At 39.1% G+C, this 11,987-nt stretch overlaps 1 protein-coding gene across 2 annotated transcripts in view; it reads right to left on the bottom strand.

Annotated features, from left to right (window-relative positions):
* Nucleotides 1-235: 235 nt before the first annotated feature.
* The window catches only part of cnksr3 (cnksr family member 3), a 121,642-nt gene continuing 109,890 nt past the window's right edge, over nt 236-11,987 (bottom strand). The window contains exons 11-14 of one of the 2 annotated variants that reach the window (XM_072265331.1): nt 10,292-10,497; nt 3,225-3,314; nt 2,859-3,094; nt 236-1,356 (exon numbers count right to left, since the gene is read on the bottom strand). In XM_072265331.1, coding sequence (XP_072121432.1) covers nt 1,348-1,356; nt 2,859-3,094; nt 3,225-3,314; nt 10,292-10,497 — 541 coding nt within the window. In that variant the 3' untranslated portion in view covers nt 236-1,347. Of the gene's footprint in view, nt 3,095-3,224; nt 3,315-10,291; nt 10,498-11,987 lie in introns of both variants that reach the window. The other variant, XM_072265332.1, reaches the window with a different exon arrangement.

Below are 11,987 nucleotides of genomic sequence, written 5' to 3'. Positions count from 1 at the left end.
AATCAAGCAAGTCTGGGTCTAGGAAAATGTAAACAGTGCACTGTGCCATGTTAAAGCCAGCACCTTGCTCTTCTCATGGACACTTGTACTCACATCCCCCAACTCAAAAGAACCACTGATTATTTCCAAACCTGCATAAGATTTACTGGGCATAGAAATAGAAACCGTTTTCAATACCTTGGTATCCTCAAAATAAAGAGTGCACAATAAATAATAGTTTGTGAAAAATGTTGCATCTTTAATAGACCTGCAAATTTTAACACCATGTTTTAAACAAAGGTGAAGGCAGTCATGGTAGTTATTTACAATGAAATTTGTTATCATTTCAACACATTTCAAATAGTAAACTCAGTAATCTTTTTATCTAAACTCAAAAATGTGCATAGATATCAGCTCCCCGAGATAGCAATAACAAACCTCTCCTATCTATAAAATATTGAGGTTTATGTAAAAACATTAGACAACCAGAAAATCTGCATAAAAATACTGGCACGTCTTTTCTGTGCAAATTCTGCTAATTTAAACAAATGGGGATATCGTGGACTCAGTGTTTCTATCATTACATGTTTTACAGAATATTTATACAATGATAAACAAATTAGAAGTTTTGAATATTGTGCATTAATACAAGCAAAAATCCAGAACCTTAAAATATTTCATATAATTAAATACTCTATTAAAGTCTGAATAGCTGCAAATCCATAAAATCCAGTACTCCAGGTGCATAATTGTCTATTTGGCAAAAAAACTGCCAATGCAGCTTTGCGTCCCATTGCAGAAAAGCATCTTGAGACTTAATTCTTTAAGCTTGCAACCTTGTTAGTCACTATTACAGGTCACCACAGCCCTTAAATGATTCATATTATATGGGTGCCTCTTTTCAGTACACTGTATATTAAAAAAAAATACAGGAAGCTTACTGTCAGCTGCAAAAATTGTAAATCTAACCTCACTGGTTTAATTAGATTAATAAGTTCCATACATTCAGTAAATATGCCCAAAACTTTGGTTATAACAAATGGCTTAATTTTTAAAACATTTATACAGTCCAAATTTGTCATTGAAGTAGCTATTTCAAATTTTATCTTGCTTATTTTTATATATCAGAGAGAAACTTAAACATATTAAATAAAATAATGCCTTAAATAAATCATGCATCAAAATGTATTCCTTAGAGCTATATTTTGATTGCCGTCTTTAAAGGCTGGGAACGAGCACAACTCAGGACAATCAGTAAGGAACTGAAATGTGAATATGGAATTTCCATGATCAAAGTTCTTCAGGTACTTTTAGCCAATCAAAAAAAAACTTCACAGTGCCCCGATCACACATCCAAGCATTAGTCTTCTACAAAACCTACAGAAGGCAGGATGATTGAAGAGGTGGAGAGGCAAAAACAGCAAATAAAAACAGCTCAGTAATAACTAAATTTGGATAATGACAAAATGAAAAATACTTGAATCTAAAAGTAAAATAATTCCAATTTTAAATTGGTACTGACCTCCAGAATAGTTCGATATGCATGTGGAAACATATTAAACAAGGAGAAATCAGACAATTTTTACCCAAATGTAACTGTACTGGGAATATCCAAATATTGCCAACACTAAAGAAGTGACGAAATGAGGGAATGAAGTGGAATACAACAATTGCCAGGTACCACAAAATGTATCTAATAATACTTGCTCCTGGCATCTCATGGTATGAAATGTACTTAAGTAATTGCCAGTTAAATGAAAGCACATGACACATGCAGCAATCTCAAACTACAATTTGCATTTAACAGTCACCAACTCTTGTGAAGGTATTATAAATGATGTGTTAAGTTTTTCCAACTATGCAGGGTTTGGAAAAGATTCTAAGCCACCAGTCATTAGTTTCAAAGGAATCATTCACAGTGGCTCCTTTGGTTACTATAAGCTTCAAAGACACAAGTAACATTAGCAACCATCACTTTCTTGAGCATGGTGGCCATCTCAGTTGCTTGGGAAGGCCTTACATCAATATATCTGTGGATTGGTCCTATCAGGCTACAGCATTTTGATGCTAGATTGCATAATTTCTTCAGCTGTTCAATACATCACAATGTCAAATCAGGAGATTGATGGGAATATGCATAGCTTTTTACAGTAAACTACTTTGGACAAGTTTCATACCTGGAGGTTTGATGACATGACTGGTCAGGTTCTGGGTACAGAAAATTTGCCTTTACTATTTGTTTTGTGAACAGATGTGCCTATGCCTATTCACCAAGACCCCTAGCTCTCTTTGGTATGTGTACATGAGGCTGGACACCAACTTTCCAAGGACCAACCAAGCCTCAGAAAGGTGACTAAATGTATATAACCATGTACATAAAATGGGTTACATGCCCAGTAACATCAGAATTTTCACTACAATTTCATGTAGGTAACACGCTGTGATGTCTATTAACATAACTCATTTTAAATTCTACTAATGATTCAAGAATGAATATGTAGCCATAACTTAGTCTGAACCTAATTTGGGAGGGTTGATGCATACCTTCTCATGCCACTGCACAGTTCAATGCATTCACTCTGTAACAAACTCTTAAGGTACCAGATGAACAAAGCATTTGTACAATCTGACTACATTTATTACTGGGAGATTTTGGAGTAAATGGTGAAAACCAGACTGCAATTGTAACCATTTAGACAGTGTAAGGCACCATTCAAATGATTGTTTAGAATTAATGCAAAAATACGGTAAGTACTTCCACATCTTCCTCAATTTTTACATGAAATACGTAGCTTTGTGTATTGCCCTTGGGCATAAGTTGAAATGACTAGGTAAAAATCTCAGTGAGTTAATAGTTTAAATCTTGTAATCCAACTGACCCGTGATGAATGTTCTGGTGAGTTTTGTCTTGGTGAATTGAAGGTTTTTTTGGGCCCTTCTTGCTGAATAGGAAATGTCACACTTGTGAGATGTTCAGGGCCAACATAATCTTTCCCACTCACAGCTCTTCCGGAGTGGTTGGCAGCTATTGGTCCAGAAATGGGTGTTGCAACACTATCTTCATTCATTGGTGGGATTCTATCATTGCTGAAGTACCTGTAGAGGTAGTCCTCGTCTGAAAGAGATCAGTTTTTCTTTAGAGCCAGGAAGTTAAGAATAATTGTATGAATTACAATCTATATACAGTGCTTTCTTTACAATTTGGCTGTTTCTTAAGCATTGTAAGATTATAGCTTTTGACAAACCTTTCCTTCCTTCCATTCGGGATCTTGGACAAACCTTGACTTCACCCATCCAACTCTTGCCCACAGGCATCGACAGAGGTCGAGGTCTTCCTATTGACAGAAAAGTGTTTTAAATTTGAGACCTGATTTCTGAAATCAAACATTGCTACAAATTCACTTTAAAAATATTGTAAAATTTAGAATTTTAGGAAAAACAAAAAAAAACTGAACACCAACCAGGAAGTCACTTATGAAACTACTTAAAATTGGCCCTTGTAGAGGTTTGGGTTTAAAATAAAACACACAGAACCGAAGTGCAAGATCAAGTTCAACCAGTTTTTAAACAAATTTGCAAAACTAGTGATTTGGAACTAGTCCCACACATGATATTTGACAAACTGTTTTAAGGATTTTACAGTACATTTTGGTGAATGTTCAGCTGGTGATGTATCACACACAGCAGTTTTTTTTAAAAAAACATTTATACAGCATTGTCACAACCTCATCATCCACTACAAATGAATAAAAGTAGAATCTGATCTATTATGGCAGCCAATTCATATGAGGCATGATCCAACAACCAACTGTTAAGATAAAAAGAGAAAATGCTAGAAATATTGAAATAAACAGATGAAGGGTCTTCAATCCAAAATGTTCATTTTCACAAATACTGAGTGGCCTGCTGGGTGAATCCAGTATTGTGCTTTTATTTTGTATAGATGCAGAATGTTGGATCTGCAAATGCGCAACTGAAATTCTAAAACTGTAGAATAATTATTCATTAAGATAGATCTCTTTCCCAAAAACAAACTAGAGTTTGAATAGTACATGCTGGCAATGTGATGTATTCACTCCTATTTTAAGTGGATATGAACAAATTAGCTATTCATTTCCCTGGACATGAAGTTTAAGCAGGAACATTCTCAGATCTCAAAAGCTGAGAATCCCATCTTGTCAGCTATATTAGCCTTTGAAGATCTGCTAAACTTATTTTGCCATGTGTTCAAATCTTCAAGAATCAATAATGATTAGATTTACATGCAGCTGTTAACTAGATTTATGGGAAATAAATACTGATTACACATTTTAAGTGATCATTGCCTTCTCTATGAAAAGATTTGAGTAGCTAATATTCTTCCCCCCCCCCAAAACTGACCAAATATGTCATCTTCAAGATAATTAAGTTTTCTAAAACTGCAATAAAATCAGAAGCACAGGATTTACTGGATGCTTCCCATGATGTTCATGAAGTGTGTAAACTTTTTAAAAAAATTACTGAAAATGGATTTTTATTCGAATTAACCATTCCAAAGTAGTAACTCGCCTTCTCCACACCCAACTTTGGAACGTGAGGCTTTGAGAAATTCTTAAAAAAAAAAATTGCCTGAATGCAACCTTCAGGGTGGTATAGCGTTATGCTTTACAGTGTCAGTTGTAAGACTGGGGTTCAATTCCCACCGCTGTCGTGAGTTTGTACGTTCTCCCCATGGCCACGTGGGTTTCCTCTGGGTGCTCCAGTTCCCTCCCACATTCCCAAGATGTACGAGCTAGGGTTAGAAAGTTGCGGACATGCTACGTTGGTGCTGTAAGCACGGTGACACTTCCAGGCTGCCTCAGGACACCTTTGGGCTGTGCTGGTCATTGACGCAGTCTATAGTATGCTTCAATGTATTCGATGTACCATATCAGATTGGGTGTGAAGCGCATGCAGAGAATCAACTGGGCCTCCTACACGCGGGATGCACGTTTTTTGGGTTGGCGGTCAAGTGCGCATGTGTTTTCACCTTGATGGGCCTGGTTCATTGCTCCCTCTGTAAGTTGCCAGCATGTACCACTACTTACATTATTCAGTACAAATCATTTAATCATACTACTCTGTTGTAGTTCTTGCTCCATGCATACAGAACACATGACAAATAAAGCCGATCTTTAGTCTTTAACAATGTAGACTAGCTAAGGAGATGAATGAAGATTCAACCCTGAAAATGTAGAATTAATGGTGTGAAGTGACATTCCACTCCAGACAACCAAAACTGGGTTTTCACCTCTGCTTATGCACTATCGTCCAGCACTGATACAAGCATTGATCCCACCAGCAATGAAATCCATTGAAATAATTCATCGGTACACTTAACCCTAAGGAAAAGTTTTCTAATTTAATTTGGCTGCCACATTGCATCAGTTTTTCTTCTATTCATTTGCTTCTCCTGGGAAATGAGGTTGCGAAAAGATTTATAAACAGGCAGGATTCTACAAAACCATAAGACATTGGAGCAAATTGTAGGTTCCACCATTTGATCATGGCTGATCATTTTCCTCTCAACCCCATTCTGCTGATCTTTCCAGAATTTTCACACCCTGACGCATCAAAAATCTACCAACCTCCGCTTTAGATACAGTTAGTGACCTGGCCTCTACAACCATCAGCGGCAACGAATTCCACAGAATCACCATCCTCTGGCTAAAGAAATTCCTCACCATCATTTTAAATGGACATCCCTCTATTCTAAGATTGTGCCCTCTGGTCCTAGACTCCATATCCACTCTATCTAGGCCTTTCAATATTCAATAGATTTCAATGAGGTTTTCCCTCATTCTTCTAAATTACAGTGAGTACAGGCCCAGAGCCATCAAACACTCCTATGATAAGCCTTTCATTCCTGGAATCATTTTCGTGAACCCCCTTTGAACCTTCCCCAATGTCGGCACACCCTTTCTTAGCAAAGGGGCCCAAACCTGCTCACAATACTCCAAGTGAGGCCTCACCATTGCCTTACAAAGCCTCAGGGTTACATCATTGTTTTTTATGTTCTAATTGTCTGGAAATGAATGCTAATGCTGCATTTGCTTTCCTCACCACCAACTCAACATACACATTAGAGTTTAATTCCTCCATGAGGAAGCCCAAGAATTTTCTTCTCATTTAGAAAGTAGTCTATGCTTTTATTCCTCCTATCAAAGTGCTTGACCATACACTTCCCCACACTGTATTCCACCTGCTACTTATTTGCCCATTTTCCCAAACTGTCTTTTCTTCTGCAACCTCACTGCTTTCCTCAATACTACCTGCCCCTCCACCAATCATATTGTCCACAAACTTGCCCAAAAAGCAATCATTTTCATCAAACAAGTCAGTGACATACAATGTAAAATGAAATGGTCCCAACATCGACCCCTGTGGAACACCACTCATCACTGGCAGCCATCCAAAAAACACTCCCTTTATTCCCACTCTTTGCCTTCTGCCAAGCAGCACTGCTTTATCCATGCTAATATCTTGCCTGTAATACCATGGGCGCGTATCTTGCTAAGCAGCCTCATGTGTGGCCTTCTGAAAATCCAAGTAGACTACATCCGATTCTCCTTTGTATATCCTGTTTGTTATTTTTTCAAAGAATTCCAACAGACTTGTCAGGCAAGATTTTCCCTTAAAGAAACCATGCTGACCTTGGCTCATTTTATCAGGCGCCTCCAAGTACACTGAAATCTCATAATTAACAATCAACTCCAAAATCTTCCCAATCACTCAGGCCAGGCTAACTGGTCTATAATTTCTTTACTTCTGCCTCCATCCTTTCCTGAAGAGAGGGACATATACAATTTCCCATGTCGTCTGGAACAATGCCAGTATCCAGTGAATTTTTGAGGATCACTACTAATGCCTCCAAAACCTCTTCAGCCACCTCTTTTCAAACCACGGGGTGTAGACCATCTGGTCCAGGTGACTTATCTACCTTCAGGCACTTCAGTTTCCCAAGCACCTTCATTCTAGTAAGGGCAATGGCACTCACTTCTGCCCACTGACACTCTCCAACACCCGGCATACTGCTAGTATTTTCCAGTCAAGACTGATATAGAATATTTAATTAGTTCGTCCACCATTTCCTTGTCCCCCATTACTACTTCTTCAGTGGTCTGATATCCACTCTTGCCTCTTTTATTCTTGATGTATCTGAAAATACTCTTGATATCCAGTTTGATAACAATTGGCGAGCTTACCTTCATGTTTCATCTTTTCACTCTTTATGGCTCTTTAGTTGCCTTCTGTTACTTTCTAAAAAGTTTTCCAGTCCTCTAACTTCCCACTAATTTTTGCTCTATTTTACCCTCTGTTTTGCTCATGTTGGCTTTAACTTCCCTTGTGAGCTATGGTTGTGTCATTCTGCCTTCAGAATACTACTACTTCCTTTGGATGTGTCTATCCTGCACCTTATGAATTGCTCCTAGAAATTCCAGCCATTGCTGTTAATAATCATCTCTGCTAGTGTCTCTTTCCAATCAACTTTGGCCAGTTCCTCTCTCAAGCCTCTGTAATTCCCATTACTCCACTGCAATACTGAAACATCTAACTTCAGCTTCTCCCTCTCAAATTGCAGAGTGAATTCTACCATATTATGATCACTGCCTCCTAAGTGTTTCTTTACCTTATGCTCCCTAATCAAATGTTGTTCATGATACAACACCCATTACAGAATAGCTGATCCCCTAGAGGGCTCAACCACAAGCTGCTTTAAAAAGCCCTATCGTAGGCATTCTACAAATTCTCCTTTGGTCTCTAATATCAGCATAAACCTGATTTTCCCAATATTCCTGCCTTTTAAATCCCCCATAAGTATAGTAACATTGCCCTTTTGACATGCATTTTCTACCTCCCATTGTAATTTGTAGCCCACATCCTGGCTATTGTTTGGAGGCCTGATTATAACTCCTATTCAGGGCCTTTATCCTTGCAAATCCTTAACCCAACCACAATCACTCTACACCTTCTGATCCTTTGTCACCACTTTCTAAGGATGTGATTTCATTTTTACTATCAGAGCCACCCCACGCCCTCTGCCAAACCACCTGTCCTTTTGGTACAATGTGTATCCTTAGATGTTAAGCTTCCAACTATAATCTTCTTTCAGCCAAGACTCAGTGATGCCCACTGACTGCAATTTTGCCCCATCACCTGCCTGTCCTTCCTGACCGCCTCACTACACACTGCCTTTGCTTGTATACCAACTGCCCCATCTTCACCCATCACCCAGTTTTGCAACCCCCTGCCAAATCAGTTTAAACTCTCTGCAACATTTCTAGCAAACCCGCCCACAAGGATATTGGTATCCTTGGGCTCAGGTGTAACCTATCCATTTTGTACAAGTTATACGTTCTCCAACATAGATTCCAATGATCCAGAAATCTCAAAACCAGTTCCTCAGCCATGCATTCATCTGCCAAATCATCCTATTCTTACCCTGGCGTGTGGTACAGCCAGCAATCCAGATTACTACCCTAGATGTCCTGCTTTTCAGCTTTCTACCTAGCTCCCTAAATTCACTCTCCAGGACCTCTTCCCTTTTCCCACCTACTTATACATTGGTGCCAATATGTATCAAGACTTCTGGATGCTCACTCTCCCCCTTTAGAACGCCATGGACCTCCTTCCAGGGTCCTTAACCCTGGCACCTGGGAGGCAACATACCATCTGGGTGTCTCTATTGCATCCGCAGAATCTCGTGTTTACTCCTCTAACCATGGGATTCCCTGTGACTACTGGGGTCCTCTTCTACCCCCTTCCCTTCTAAGGCACAGTACTAGACTCAGTACCAGAGACTCAATTGCTGCAGCTTCCCCCAGAGGGTTCCTTCCCCTCCAACCCGCACCAACAGGACCCAAAGTGGTACATTTACTATTGAGGGCAATGGCCACAGGGGTACTCTGCACTGGCTGCCCATTTCCTTTCCATCTACTGACAGTCACCCATGTACCTGCCTCCTGCAACTTCGGGGTGACCACCATCTTGTAGCTCCTATTGATCACTTCTTCATTTTTCTGTACGAGCTAATGGTCATCGAGTTGCAGCTCCAGTTCTAAACATCTTCTCTGAGGAGCTGCAGCTTGGTGCACCTCACACAGATGTGGTCATCCGGAGGCTGGAGGTCTCACAGAATTCCCATAAGCCACACAAACAACACAATGCAGCCCCCGGGGCCATCCTCACTACACCATGTACTAACAGAGGTAGAATGAAGAAACATACCAGATATTTATCTCACCCAAGCTCCCCACTCCAACACTAGTCCTCTCACACAATAGTCACTCCGCTTGTCCCCGCCTTATTCTTTTACTAACACAAAATAATCTGCAGATGCTGTTGTCAAAGGAACAGTCACAACTCAGCAGGTCAGTCAGCATCAGTTGAAAAGATTAGTCGACGTTTCGGGCCGAAACCTTTCGTCAGGACTGAAGGAAGAACTTTGGGGAGGGTTTGAAGAATGCTGGTAGTTGAAAAAAAAGTAATTTGAAAGACAAAGGGGTGGGGGAGGGGAAGCAGGGAGGTGATTGGCAGGAGAACAATGCAAAGTAGTAGAAGGAGGCGGAACTATGAGGGAGGTGATGTGAAATAGGGATAGAGGAAGGGAGGGGGAGGGAATTACCGGAAGTTGGAGAATTCTATGTTACCGGAAGTTGGAGAATTCTGTTACCGGAAGTTACTACCAGCATTCTTCAAACCCTCCCCAAAGTTCTTCCTTCAGTCCTGCCGACGGGTTTCGGCCCGAAACGTTGACTAATCTTTTCAACTGATGCTGACTGACCTGCTGAGTTCCTCCAGCACATTGTGAGTGTTCCTTATTCTTTTACTATTTGTCTCAATGTTGAACTTCTAATACATTTCACATACAAGTATTGCGATGCTTCAATTTACTGACTGACAAATCTCTGCAGCAATAGCTTTAGATTGAAATTATAATACTTAAAAATATCTTGTCGATACATCTTATTTTCACACAGTTCCCCCCCCCCCCCAGCAATTACATCACCAACCCTGTAGAAATTGAAATACACCTCATCCATTACTACATTATCAACAAGCGCTTTGGTCATACCCTTAAATAAATCCTCTTTAAAAATCTTTGGTGCTGCTGATGTAAGATATTATCTGAATCCCATATGATCGGAGACATTCAATGCAGCTGATCACAATCTCTGCTAACAGTGATGAACACAATCAACCAAAAGCATCTACCTTCAATGCATTGGAAATAAAGAACACAAACAGGGAAAATGAAGCTCCAGAATTCAGAGTAAAAAAAATGGGAACAAACCATACAACTGTGTTTTGTCCCGCATTCTACTGGGCATTGGCACTTCAAATTTATATGGAGGTAACTGATCATAATCTGCAATGGTAAACCGTCGTCTCAGGTATTCTTGATCCAAGAAAGAGTTGGGTGACTCGGACCCCTTGGGAACTGGCCTGATCGGTCCATGCTTGCTGACCTCTTCGTAATCGAGGTTCCCTTGGTCATCCCTGTATATTGGGATAAAGCATTAACCATCACATTTTTGGATCCATATAATACATTATCAACAAAGCATTAGACAGAGACATAATGTAAAAATTTTTACTCCTCATGTATGTGAAGGATGCAAGTGATAAAGTCAATTCAATTCAACAATTGTCACAATTTATTGAATCCCCATTAGTTACTCCAATTAACTTACTGATTGTGAGGGGGAAGAGAGGACAGAACTTGCACCACATAGCTTCATCCAGAAAGCATGTGCCTTCTACATACTATAAATAACCTTAAATAACAATAGATAAGCAAATTTGATGCTGATTGTGTGAAGCTATGATCTACCAAGCCAAGTAAATGCAATAAATGGAACAAGCAAATCCACCATCAGCATCAGGACTGAGGTATATGGCAGCCTTAAACAGATAAATATGGCATCATGCATTACAAACAGGATTGTCTTGTTATTTTAGAAAAAATAAACACTGCTTTAAGGCAACATAAAAAAGCCCTGCCACCATAATAATTTCCGTACTTTGAATAGCAAACAATTTTTTTTTAGATGTTCATTCAGGCTGGCAGAATTCCCAAGATTGTACTAATTATTGCAGGAAATTCACTGTTATACAGCAAAAGTTAAAAGCCTTAGAAATCAAGCCAAGCCATCAGTGCCAAACTCCATGCACCCATTACAGCACCTGATAGCATCAATGACAAAACAGATTAAAATGATTGACTATCAGACTGAATTAAGGTGGGGTTATGACAAAGAATTATTTCAAAATGACAGGCAACTTTCCACTGAGATATTATGACTAGAAACCTGAAAAGTCAATATTCATTCTGCTAAAATATTTGAATCAAACTTTTTTCCCCAAGCTGATGCTATCTTTATGTTGAACAACCTGTTAAATACTCAACTGATTTGTCATCACTACTGTGAACAGAACAGACTGATCACTACTTAGTCTTTTTAGAATCAGATTTCGTATCACTGGCATATGTTGTGAAACTTGTTAACTTTTATTGATCAGCACAGGGTAAAAACTGGGTCAGGACAGCAGGGATAATTCTTTTTCGTTACTTTCAAAAAGTGCCATTGAATCTTTGATATTCACCATTAAATGGCTCAAGTTTCATAATGAGAACATTTACTTGAATAGATTTTTGGCTAACGAAATCTGACTTTATTTTCACAAATGCATACTTGTCCTTTCTTTGCAAGTAATACGTACCCAGTACAATTTATTGACTTCTGCTGCTGAACTCAATTTGACTGGTAGAGACAAACAAAAAATAAAAGTTTTTTGTTCAACCATAATTTTTAAGTGTTCATCCAGCACTGAAATACAGCATCTTCACTAACAGTACACCATTTCAGTAAATGATTAATAAAAAGACTACCCATAAAAGTAAAGCATGCAGCAAGACCATACAAATACTTTCATGGCTCTCTCCTCACCTTCCTGTTTTATGAATGGACATCCAGAACAGATTAATG

This window comes from Mobula birostris, chromosome 8 (assembly GCF_030028105.1).
Source record: "Mobula birostris isolate sMobBir1 chromosome 8, sMobBir1.hap1, whole genome shotgun sequence".
Lineage (NCBI taxonomy): Eukaryota > Metazoa > Chordata > Chondrichthyes > Myliobatiformes > Myliobatidae > Mobula > Mobula birostris.
Note: the sequence above shows the minus strand (reverse complement) of the source record. Positions and strands in the feature narration are given on the sequence as shown.